Source organism: Atractosteus spatula, chromosome 9, assembly GCF_055471065.1.
Source record: "Atractosteus spatula isolate fAtrSpa1 chromosome 9, fAtrSpa1.hap1, whole genome shotgun sequence".
Lineage (NCBI taxonomy): Eukaryota > Metazoa > Chordata > Actinopteri > Semionotiformes > Lepisosteidae > Atractosteus > Atractosteus spatula.
In genome coordinates, this window is record NC_142714.1 from 723,664 (window position 1) to 736,461 (window position 12,798).

Here is a 12,798-nt window from a genome sequence, read left to right on the forward strand (position 1 = left end):
GTCCCCATTACCTGTAAAGCGCTTTGAGTGGAGTGTCCAGAAAAGGGCTATGTAAGTGTAAGCAATTATTATTATTATTATTATTAATATATTAACATACAAAATTATTAGGAAAGTGACAATCTTTTCTAGCACAGACACAGACATTTTATTGAACAGATCAGATCAGTAGATTATTTATGCTGATTAATATTTGTCATCATCTTGGCTGATCAGCTCAGGGGGCTAGTAGCATGTGTGGCCTATGCTGGGAGCAATACAAGCTGCACATCTGATTGCATGCACACACAGCAAACGATGGCTAGTCAAAAGGCAGATTCAGGCCATCAAAGCTCTGTCATTGCCTAGTCGCCACCCTGAATACTTCCAGCCCACCCTCAGCTCATCCCTACTGTCCCAGCTCCGCCAGGCGCAGAATGAGTAGAAACCTCTGATGTCATCCTCGTTATGTGACACCACACATTTTGATAGTGTAACAATTCTTTAAGAATGACAAAATTATAACAAAGTTATTTCCAAACTAGTACATCTTCTAACATACGTTACTAACGGGAACTGACTGAAAGTTGTCACTTTTAAGGAAATGTGAAGGCTTAAGGAAAAACAAAATCGAACAAATTGCGATGTGGAATAAAGAAAAACCGTAATTTTTGTGTACAGTGACATCTAGTGGATATACGCTGAGGCAAACAGGTAATACTTTATTTTACCCATAATTTTTCCAGTCTTTCTAACGGAAAATCTACGGTTTTTGATCTTCCGTCGCCAGTACTAGAAAATATGTAATTACTGTGGTTCCACTACGAAGGGAAATCAAAATGGAAACCGTCTGTCTTTAGTGCAGGCGTGAAATACACGAGGTTTCCACTGCATACTATTGAACAGTTAAACAGAAGATTCAGGTTGGCGTGATTAATCTTCAGCACACTTTCTTTTACTGTCACAAAAGAAAACCATTTTGTGTCCAGTGATCTCAGGAAGAGAGTTGTAGTAGGTTTGCACCAGCAGCCCACTGCTAACGAGCTCACTACACATATCACCTGTCTCAGCTCCTTCAGCTCTGACGAAGAGGTGAAAGTCTGATGAAAAATGCTTAATATATTACCTAACACCGAGTACGTGGGCGTGTGAGGTGTTTGTAAATGGCCATCTTGGTGTGCGACTGTGACTAGGATGAGAACGTTATTGAGCTGTAACTAAAAAAAAGTATCTTTAACTCGTAGTTACAAATGCTGCAGGGGACAAGATCGTTTTTTTAATTGAGTTAAGTATGTATTCCTTTTAATTTTACTTTATTCGTGATTCTGGAATAAATTCGTTTCTAACCCAACAACGGTTACAAATGAGAGGACATCCGGCCGATCTGGAGCATTTGTTTTGATCAGAAACTAACTGATCCGAGGATTTCATCCAGCTATTTCTTTATAGAGCATCGTCCTCAGCAGCATGGCAGATCAGCTTGCTGCACACACCCACAGCCCCGTGTGAAGTTCTCCTGTTCTCATTATTGCTTCTGAAAAAGTCAACTGGGTTGATTTTGTCGGAGCCTTTGAGGATTGTGTTATACCTGAAGCTGGTCCCGTTGCTGTCTTCTTTGCTCAAGACTAAAAGGTTAATTTTTCCAGCTTTGAGCTAAATGTGTATATGACTGCTCTTTCCGGCACTGATTCCGGGGCAGTTATATCTTTTTTTCCGTATTTTCGTGACTAAATATGTGCACAATATTCTAAACGAGGTGTTAGCTGTGTTACCGTGTAAAATTCTGCCCTTCTAAATATGTCGAGCATATACAGTTTCTCCTCTTGGACTGACCATCAGTCCCTCCCTCGCATAGCCGACACTTTCGTGTCTCACGACACACGTCACAGACGGGGCGTTTCCTAAGCACGGCAGACTCCCCGCCTCTCAGGCCGTATCCAATCACCGCGCACTCTCTGCTGAGACCACACCCGCTCGCCCCCTAGACAGCCCAAACTGGGCGTGTCGCCAGACAGTTTCTGGAAAAAAATGACGCGGGAGACGTTCTGCAGGGAATTTAACACGCACAGATGAGCGAGGGGGACGCAGTGTACAAGGCGCGCTCTGATTGGACAGTATGCCATGTATAACCTTTGCCCCCAGTAAAATCACCAATCGAATCTCTCGTTTCATGTGTTTCTTCCGCGGCGACAAAGCTAGATTTCGTATTCGTAACTTCTTGTGCGCAATGTCCGGATGGCACTGATGCGCTGTGGAAATGGGGGCAGTTAACGTAATATGCGTAGCGGTTGTCAGTGCAGTCTCGGGCCCAGGTGAATGGGAGTATCGTGGATTAATCTGACAGCGGCAGGAGGGAATGGCGAAAAGAGTAAACACACGACAGACGTTTTTCTGCAAGGCGCTGAACTAAGGGCGTTTCATTAGGTAAGCAAGAGAGTATTTCTGGAAAGGGGATTGGGTTTGAGTGCTGTTTCGAGTGTTTTTGCGTCGTTTGCACGGAAAGGTGAAATGTTTGCTCGCACACACAAAGAATCAGAATGCAGTCGTGCCTGTAAAAACAGAGTGTAAACACACGTCGAGGTGGTCTGGACTCCTTGCTCGTTTTGCACGTCTGTCTCTTATCACTTTATTTGAGGGACTAGGTCGTCCCATCAACGCAAACATGCAGTTATAATCTCCAGACCGCCTTCCGGGGACCACAGACTGATCAGGCCAGCTTTCTTTCCTCCAACACATGGCGTTATTGTGTTCATATCTTCAGGTTAACAGACTTTAAAAATAATATATATATTATTTTTAAAGACTAAGATTCTTTTACAATAGGAAGCCTATGTTCCCAAGTCTATAACAGTTTTTTTTTATTAAATCTGTATAAAATAGTGATATACGTTGTTTTAAAAGGCCAAGGTCGCGTTGAGGCCTAGTCTGCTTTACCATTTCTATGTATTTTTTGTATTTCTTTTTCTGGATGATAACGCAGCCGATCTGCTGTGTCAGATATTTAACTATCACCCAACGGTATGAATGTGGAGTCTCGGTCCCTAATCGCTTTTTCACTGGTTGGTGATAAGAGCATTTTCCGTTTTTCCTCTGCACTTTCAAGCCACGTTAATGGAACTTTGTTTTAAAGAGGCTTTTCTCAGTTTTTAATATAGGGAGTACCTCAAAGCCAATTTTTCAAATAGTTTGTCAAGCTATGTATGTCCGTAACAAAACCGGATAGACGTCGTAGTAAACGGAGCTTGGACGTTTTTACTGTATTGCTTCCAGACGTGTTGGGAAGCATAATGTACTCAGGAATGTTTATACAGTACTTTGTACCAATGCTCGCTCAGTATTTTCATGCTGCCCCGGCTCTTTTAACAGGTAACGTTGAAATAGTTGTTATTTTTGAAAGTTTGTGTTTACCTTGTGGTGTGTAGAGTGCAATCAGTTGTGGAAAAAATCAGAATGCTGGTCCTTACCTTCTCCACAGGTATTCACGAAACCATGTGGGTTTCTCGGTTATCTGGATATGGAAATAGTTTATTTCTTTGTCTGTTTTTTTCTTAGTGAGGAGAGTATGTTGTATGGAGCCATGTGCGTTAATATTCTTTGTTAAAAAAAGAATGATGATCAGATTTCTAGCTCATGTCTTCAGGAGCTAAGTGACTTCGACTTTTCCTCCCTGCTGAGAAACTTGAGATGAAAGTGCCTAAATTGGTGAGTTACATTACCCCCTCAGAAATGTTTTCCAGGTACAGTGGTGTGTCTGGAATCAGGAGTGTCTGTTATGATGAGCTTCACCAGACCCAAAACAAAGACGTTTTCTGTTCAGATAAACACACAGTCAGCCAACTGCAGGCTTAAGATGAAACAGATTTTGACAACCCTGTTTTGTGGATTCGGATCTGCATCTCATCCCTTGATCTGGATTTACTTACTTGGACGTTTTTGGCTGAGATCTTGTTTAGGTTCTTTTTACCCCACAACGCAGGTGGCATTGTATCTGCCATGCTTCATCAAGAAGTGACTCCAAGCACAGTCATCCTGGTTTTGTAACACTTTGCAGGGCAAGTTTGTTGTGGGTGTGCTTCACTGGGGGCAAAAGTACATAAACAGCCAGAAAAAGTTCACTCCCCAGTGACACTTAGACTCTGAGTGGTGTCTGGATGAAAGTATGATAATATGGTCATAGTAGTTATTAAGATAGATGAAAGCATTATAAAAAAAGGAATCTTGCACAATGTAGTGTTCCAAAAAGAAGATTTTATTTATTTTCTCAATTATAAAAATACACAGTTAATATAAAAGCAAAATACAAGCAAGGAGTATAGCATAGCTGTTTTCTTACTCGTTCTGTCTCCACTACTCCTCTCGCCATTCTGGTAACTAACTCCAGTGGTCTTCTGACAAGACGTAGTCTTTACAACTGCACTTCTAAATATTGTTCTACAAACAAGAACGTTACAAATCTCAGTCTTTAATTACAATAAGCGCTATAAACATTTAAGTAGCATTGTAACGTGTCCCCTTAAAGCCCTTTAAAATGTGGAATTGCATCTTGCCTGGATTTACCTTTTCTGCTAGAGATGGGTAAATGTCTAAATTGGATTGTAAACTCTGTGTTTTCATAAACATTCAGGATATAAAAGAATCAAGTCTTTTTCTTTAGTGCAAACAAAAGCACCTGCTTAGAGGTAAAAGTACTTAGCTGAATGAGTACTGCAAGTGTTAGTTACACTTGTAAAGCATGTGCTCTTTCTTGTCCTATCTGGCATTTGACTCTGTGGAGCTAGCTTACCACAGTATATCATAGTTGTAGTTGACCTTAATATTTTTCTTACCAATGAAAGTGCCTTTAGAAATGTCTTTAATATCATTCAGATGAAATCAGCAAATGCAGTACGCATTTTAAAGCTTGAGCTAATGATATTTGACTTTGTGTAATTAAAACATTACTCAGTCATTTGTAATTATTTCTGTTGGTTTCATGAACAGCTGTCAGTTTAATCAAAAGAGTGCTGGTATGGAGGGTGAAAGGAAACATATGTCAAGCAAATGTTGCTGAGTTCAGTGGAGCTATTTTATTCCTGACATTAAAATATTTATTGGAATAACTTAGATGTGTATATGTGTTCTACGTAGTGCAAGTAAGCCTTTTTTTCCATGGGGAAAAAAGGAAAGGTTAATTCCTTTTCTTCTCAATCAAGGCTTTTTCATTCTTTTTTTTAAATACTTTTGCCAGAAAGGAGGGATATGATGTAAAATAATCTACTCAGACAAGTACTTTAATCACGATTTCCTAGCTGAACGGAAGTCCAACCTGACCAAATTGTTGGTTGCATCTGAACTGAAAGTTATTATAAGCAGCAAAGGAACAAGTAATAGGTTTATTCCATGCTGAAAAAAGAAAAAAAAACAATGTTTCGGCCATGGAGCCCTCTTCAGGTGTCTGAGGAAGGCTTCACACCTGAAGAAGGCTCCACAGCCGAAACGTAGTGTTTTCTTTCATCTTTTTTCAGCATGGAATAAACCTATTACTTGTTCCTTTAGAGCCTACGCATGCTGACGCAGCTACCCACCTGAGTTATTATAAGACGTGCTGGTTAACCCTTTTACTTTACCAGAATTGCTTAGAAATTCTTTACCCATCTGAAACTCCAGTGAGGCTGTAATAGGAGTCATTGAAATCTGCACATTCCTGATAAAAATGTCATTATAATACCAGAAAAGAAACTGACACTGGCGTCTTCTGCTGTGGGTGTTGCTGTTGAAGAGCTGGAGAGCTGGGTTGTGGAGGAAGCTCTGCAACATTTTCTTCCTTCCTGAGAGGCTATATTAGCAGCAGCTCACTGTATTGATGAACATCATTGGAAAATTGTGCATTGTTACACCTACTGACAGCCAGTCTGTGCTTACTGGGGACCATTTAAGCATTGAGCTTTATTAAGAGATCAGGCAGTCTAAGACATGTTCACACCTAAGTATATTTAGGTGTTAAACTTGTTGAATTTATGAGTAGGAAATTATTTTTCTTTAAAGAAGGTTGTGCTCCATCTCATACTTTTCGTGAGCTGATGTTTTTATCCATGGCATCTTACATTTGCACTCATTTAAACAGCTGGGTATTTTACTAGAACAATTTACTAGAACAATTACCTTGCTTAATGCTGAACAACACTGTCACTGGGGATTTGAATCCATAACCAGAACCCTGACCCCTGCACCACACTGTTTTCCTTTAGCTGCGTGTTTGTGAGTATCATTTACTGAGCTAATAATCTTTCCTACAAAATGTTATTTTCTTCACAAATTGATTTGGTGAAATCCTGAATTTACATTAATTTGATTTTTTGGGAATTAAGCAGCAATTAAACTACCCTATTTTAAGTAAATATATACAACCGTTGTATATGTATATAGTTGTTTTGCATTGGAAGTGCTGTATATTAAGTGGACTTTAAAAATGGCACATTTGTATCAAGGTTGGATGAACATCATAACTGGAAATGAGTGAAAATTTACATATAATTACTAGTCAAGCTCTAGCTCAAAATGACTATTCAGATACACTTAAGTTTAATGCAACACTGGAAAAATCAGCAAAGGAAAAAGTGTGGAAGTCAGTTAAGACTAACCTGTCTGGCAGATGGGCTGAGCAGGTGTGATGTATTTTTCCTGAATATATTTATTCCTTTGGAAGCTGGGGATTTAGACTGGGGAGAAATAACTACTAGTACAGCTCATAAGTTTACAAAATCAGTCTGCCCCTGTTGCTTTTTGAGTAGTACGTCTCTGCTGCAGCTGAATGTATTTCTGGCCATCAGGTTTATTTGAAGTGATTTTTCCCTTAGCTGATCTTGAGATAGAAATAAAATGCTTTAGTGTCAGAGCTCAGTCTGTCTCAGAATTTTTGTTTTCCTGTAGCAGATTCTGATTTAAGCTTGTTGTGAGATGGTGTTTCTAGAATTTGTTTTTGAGCTGTGGTGTGTAGATGTAGAAATGTCTTACTAGTGAGAAGCTGTGCAGTTGTGGTGAATGTGTGGACAAGGAGAGAGAGGCGGAAGGTGTTTTCTCCGCCACCATTTTCACTGCTGAAAACAAAAGCTTTCCTCTGTCATCTTGTGTATGATTCTGTCTGCATCCTCGTCTTCTAGCTGGGGCTGGTAGCAGTGTGGTGGATGTAGTGCTTTACTTTCCACACCTCATGCAAAAAAGGAGCTGAAAATGGTTTGAGGATACATAAGCCAGACAAAATTGTTGCTTTTCGTGTTTTCTTCGTGCATTCTTGCTTGCATTCGGATTCGATTGCATTCAGATTCCTGGCGTGGAGCATATTTTGAGCATCATGCAGCTCAGAAGTGATTGCGTGAATAATTCCTCCTCATCGTTTCCACCTTCCTGCCTCGCTCTCTCCCAGCCCTGTGTGCATTCTTTGCCCTTGGCAGAGTGTTATTTTCTGTTTGTGTGTCTGTGCGTGAGGCTGGCCTTGCCGTAGTTGACAACAGAAATGGCTGCGCAGGGTCATGTTCGGTGCTGCGGTAGCTGTTCCCTGTCAGCACCATCGTGGGGTGAGAAGCAGGCAGCAAAATCTCGGCTGGCTTTGGCCTCCAGACACCGAGAGTCGCCTGTCTGCACTGGAGAGCCTTTGTCCGATGTCTTGCTTGGAACAATTGAAATGCAAATGTGGGTTGAACCCGGTTAAACTCGCTGTTTTGTTGTAGAACTTGACTGGGTCTGCGGTATGTGGCCTGTCTGGCTAAAAGTTATCCTCAGGATTTAAACGGCCCATAATACTTTTAGTGATTGCAATTAGTGGCGTGAAAAGAAAAAGGGGACTTGTAGGTGTCAAAAATGGAGTGATTTTTTTTTTTAATTAGAAAAGAGGCACGTTATTTCTTTTTCCATTTTTTTGTGCGGTCGATGGTTATGATCTCTCACTGCATATACATGTCGATGCACTTTCTCCTTACAGACGTAGGAGCATGGCACAACAATGGCCGCTGTTCTCTGCAGAAAGCTCTGGTGACAGTAGTCTTGCACAGCTTTCTGCTCCATTACAGACTTCAGAGGTTAAGATCAAAATTTGCTTAAAATCTTAACCTTCCATCCAGAATTCAGAATATTTTAGGGAGATCTCAGTGAAGTTTACATTTTGTGTTAAACAGCAGTGTTTAAATCTGTTGTCATTGTCCTGTATAAGAGAATTTTGTACGTCTTTTTTTCTAGCCCAGTTCAATTTTCTGTGTATTCTATTTGCCTGTAAGTAAATTACCTATTAAATGCCAGGACATTGCAGAATATGAATTTTTTTTACATTGCTGAGCTAAAAGGAGAAAAAAAAGAAGTGATCTGGAAGAGGTTTTCCAGTTCATTAGTTACATTAGTTTTAAACATCACATTTGGCAGAGTGCAAAGGTAACTTTTCTGTGGAGAAGTGTTTTTGTACTGCATATGTATGCATTTCTGATTGCAAAATGAGTAGTTTGTTTTACACGTAAAGAACCAACAGCTAGAAAGGGAGAAATCTAATATTTATTTTCTTGTATATAGTCATTCGGTTAAAAAAATAACTTTATTCTAAATGTTTAAAATCTTCTTTTAATTAACATACAAGGCAGGGAAAACTTGATTAAGCAATTACAGAGCAAAGTGGGGAAAAAAATGGTTGCTGTTTAGGCTGTGTTTTTGCAAGTTATGAACTGTATCACAACTGCCCAGGCTTTTAATGATTAACATTAGCTAAAGCAAAAACAAAGGCTGCTGTGTTTCAGCAGTAAAAAGTTGCTTGATGGAAACTTTACTACTGAATGTGTTTGATTCTCTGCTGTGCTGATTCTTTTCTACTGTTTCTCTGCAGTGCAAGAAAAGTGTACCAACTTCTCAGGCTGGACCAGTGTGGAACAAGAGATTAAAAGGTAAGAATGGTTTTCTTGCACCTTTTCCTGATATGTTGTATTTGTTCTCATTTCTCACAGCTGTTTGGAGTTCCCCGGGAAGTCCCTGAGCTTCAAACACACACTACTGTTTTGTTCTCTGATTTAAAATATTAACTTTGGATGTTGTAAACAGTTCAGTGAGTCCCACCTTTACAGACTAACAGCAGTTTCAAGTAGTTTCATTTATTATTCATTTTCTTGTTTTGGTATTTACTTCCTGTGAATCTTTCAGGAGGCTAATATAATATTGAAGATTAATATGAGCTGACTTGAAGCAGCTGAACATGAAGCCAAAAATTCTCACTAACTGGTCGCATATTGAAGTCTCTAAAACAGAAACTGTAAGTAAACAGTTACTCTGAATATCGTTCAAACCAACAACATATCTGAAAGTAAATTAATATAGATGTTTTAATTACAGTCATGTGAGTGTAATTTAAAATTCCGATTAAATAAAGACCCATTTAAATCATAACTTTACATATGAATGATTGTACATTTCTATTTTCTGTATTGTAAAAAAATATTTTTTATCTTTCTCCATTGTGGGCCTGCTACTGTAGTTGTGTTTTTAAGAAAGTGTGTGAGTGGCCTATATCTTGGTGTTATTTCTTTCCAGTAAGCTTCATGAGGACAGAACGGAATGAGATAAACACTGGAGAGTAGAAGCCCTTGCTTTGCAATTCCTAAGCATGGCGGGACTACAGCTGGTGACCCCTGCTTCATCGCCAATGGGTCCCTTCTTCGGACTCCCATGGCAACAAGAAGCAATCCATGATAACATTTATACACCAAGGAAATATCAGGTACCTGTACATTGATTGGAAAAGCATATGGAAAAATGGTTGTTTTCTGTTTTCTGGAACCAGCACAGAAAACCAGTATTTGTCTGCTTTTTGGTTTCCCATTTTAAGGATAAGATCGGCTTTCATTTCCATAGGCATTTTGTGCTTGCATGATATTTAAGTAGTGTATAAGAAAGTATAATCCTGTATCGTTTGCTGTTTAAAAGTTGTGGTTTTGGTGGTTGGAAAGCCTGCCTTTTGCAACAATGTTGACAAACCGTCACGTCGAATTGCTCATGTAATATCTGTACCAAATGTTTTAGTACCATTGTAGATCATATTGCATCTCTGCTGAATTTAATTTTTCATTTGTCTGTTCACTCCTTCATTCTGCATTTTCTTTGTTACTATTTTTTCTGTTTGCCACTCCCACTATTTTTTATCATCAGTTTTAACTTATTTGCTAATTAAATCAGAATTTGAGTAGATTACTTTTAATCTGAGAAGCAACCTTTTATAAGAGACCTTATCAAAAGCTTACTGGAAGCCTAAATATAAATATATCATGCCATGTGCTCCTGTTTTATTGCCTATCTGTATTGCTTTATGGGTGGTTTTCTTTTCCAAAGACTATATAGTAATTTTACACAGCCCTGAGGTTTTTAGTTTTTCTTCCTTAATTATCAGTTTTACTGTGTGACCAGGGCACAATCCTAGAGTTTAGTTTATCCTTCCAAAGGTGTTTGGTTCCTGTGGCGGGAACCTGTACTCTGTCCTGGCATACCTTGAGTACAAGGCGGGACTTGTATATTTGTAAATATTGTTCTGTTTAGAGTTAATTATGACTTTTAATTTGATAGGTTGAACTTCTTGAAGCAGCTCTTGAACACAATACTATCGTCTGCTTAAATACTGGCTCAGGGAAGACATTTATTGCAGTACTTCTAACAAAGGAACTCTCCCATCAAATCCGGGGTGACTTCAGAAAATCTGGGAAGAGAACAATTTTCTTAGTTAATGCAGGTAAGACTGTAAATGAGCCTTGTTTATCTTGTAGTAGTACCATATAAGATAAGACTTTATTGATCCCGAAGGGAAATTGATGTGCTACAGCAGCCGAGCCCAAGACAAGCAAAAACAGACATCAGAATAAACGAAAAATTAAAATACGCCCAGTAATACAAAATAAATCTAAAGTAAATACATAGTTAGGTGTGTGCAAAATATGCTCATAGTCACTGTATGAAGTATTATATGTTTTAGGCATGCAGCTAAATGTGTTACAAATAGAAGTGAAACCCCAGCATCATGAACTCAGTACTTGTTAGTAGGTATCCTTCAGATGTAAGAAGCATTGGAACATAAAATGCTGCTATCAAGCATAGTGTCATCTGTCCCATGTGGCTCATAGGCTAAGTTGGAATTTAGACACTGGAGTGATTTTCTACTCAAGAAGAGTGCGCTTTAATATTGCTTCCTTTTTGCTGAGTCTGGATTATAGTACGTTTTACCTGGTTAGGGTGCTGCCAGGGCTGTCATGAGTCCCATACATCTGTAGAGCATGTATGTTTCTCTTTTCAAAGCCTCATATGTGATTCAGCAAGCAGCCACAGTTCGAACACATTCAGATCTTCACGTTGGAGAGTACAGCAGTCTTGAAGACACTTTGCCATGGACAGAAGAGAAGTGGAATCAAGAAATGACTGAAAACCAGGTAAGATTAAAGTGTTTTTTTCTTATAGGTTTGCAGAAATTGCCCTTATGTCCATTAAAGAAAGTCTTTGGGGAAGACTGCTTTCTTCATAGAGATAATTCCTGCTTATCATTGCATTATTTTTCTTTGACCTGGTTTATATAGCAAGGTTTACAAGCAAGTTTTTTTTTTTGCAGGTGCTTGTTATGACTTGCCACGTCTTTCTGCATGTTTTGAGAAATGAATTCTTGCCACTATCTAAAATCAACCTGCTGGTGTTTGATGAGTGTCATCTTGCAATCATGGACCATCCCTATCGGGAGATCATGAAGGTGAGTTCAAGGTGTCGCCTTTTGAGATGATAAAATGAAAGGAAGAATACATCATTAACAAGTCTGTAAATGTGCTTTTGGAGTGGCACCGCCGGTACTGCTCCAGATGTTGAACACTTGTGGCTGGGATTCCCCGTGCGTTGTTGCAGATTAGCCTTAGCATTGCCAGGGCTGAGGTTGAGATTGGTCAGGTAGGGCTCACTGGGTTCCCAACAAAATAACCCCTTCCTGCTACTTCCAGCTCTGGCTCTGCACTTCCTGAATCTCACCATGGGGGTTATTCCTGGTAGCTCTAAGTTTAAAACAACTAATAAACCATGGGAAGTGTGTGCTTAGCACAAAGGTTTGACTTTGTGTTTTGAAAGAAATTACATTGCAATAAGATTAACTTCCATCCTTTAATTTTCTAACTGCTTTACCCTATGAAGGGTTGCGGGCGCGCCGGAGCCTATCCCAGCAAGCAGCGGGTGCAATGCAGGATGCACGCTGGACAGCACACGAATCCATCGCATGGCACACAGACGTACACGCTCTCACACCAGGGCCAGTTTTTCCAGAAGCCAATTAACCTGCCAGAATGTCTTTGGGCTATGGGAGGAAATCGGCGCAAACCACAGACCACACACAGACTCCACGGAGATAGTGTTTGAACCCAGTGTCCCAGTGCTGTGAGGCAGCAATGCTAACCATTGTGCTACAAGGCCACCCTTAAGATTAATTTAAATCTGCTATAATAAATCTCTTGTGCTAGGAAGATGGTGTCTTCAAACTAAATTGAACACTTTTTCCCTTGACAGCTGTTCTGTAGTAGTTTTGTGTAAATACAATTACCATTTCTGTTTTTTACACTGCAGATGTGTGAGAACTGCCCATCATGTCCTCGAATCCTGGGTCTCACTGCCTCCATCTTAAATGGCAAGTGTGATCCGTCTGAACTGGAGGAGAAGATTCAGAATCTGGAAAGGATCTTGAAAAGCAGTGCAGAAACTGCTACGGACCTGGTTGTCTTAGACAGGTAGGTAGACTGCTATTTTTAAATGCTGTTTTAAATTGTACAGGGAGTACATATAAATAATAAGCTCTGATGT

General features: G+C 39.6%; 1 protein-coding gene across 2 annotated transcripts in view; it reads left to right on the plus strand.

The window, feature by feature from the left end:
• Positions 1-2,283: 2,283 nt before the first annotated feature.
• The window catches only part of dicer1 (dicer 1, ribonuclease III), a 31,166-nt gene continuing 20,651 nt past the window's right edge, over positions 2,284-12,798 (plus strand). Inside the window, exons 1-8 of one of the 2 annotated variants that reach the window (XM_088925830.1) lie at positions 2,284-2,403; positions 8,822-8,879; positions 9,133-9,241; positions 9,520-9,706; positions 10,546-10,708; positions 11,269-11,399; positions 11,576-11,710; positions 12,565-12,725. In XM_088925830.1, coding sequence (XP_088781956.1) covers positions 9,593-9,706; positions 10,546-10,708; positions 11,269-11,399; positions 11,576-11,710; positions 12,565-12,725 — 704 coding nt within the window. In that variant the 5' untranslated portion in view covers positions 2,284-2,403; positions 8,822-8,879; positions 9,133-9,241; positions 9,520-9,592. The remainder of the gene's footprint in view (positions 2,404-8,821; positions 8,880-9,132; positions 9,242-9,519; positions 9,707-10,545; positions 10,709-11,268; positions 11,400-11,575; positions 11,711-12,564; positions 12,726-12,798) is intronic. The other variant, XM_088925831.1, reaches the window with a different exon arrangement.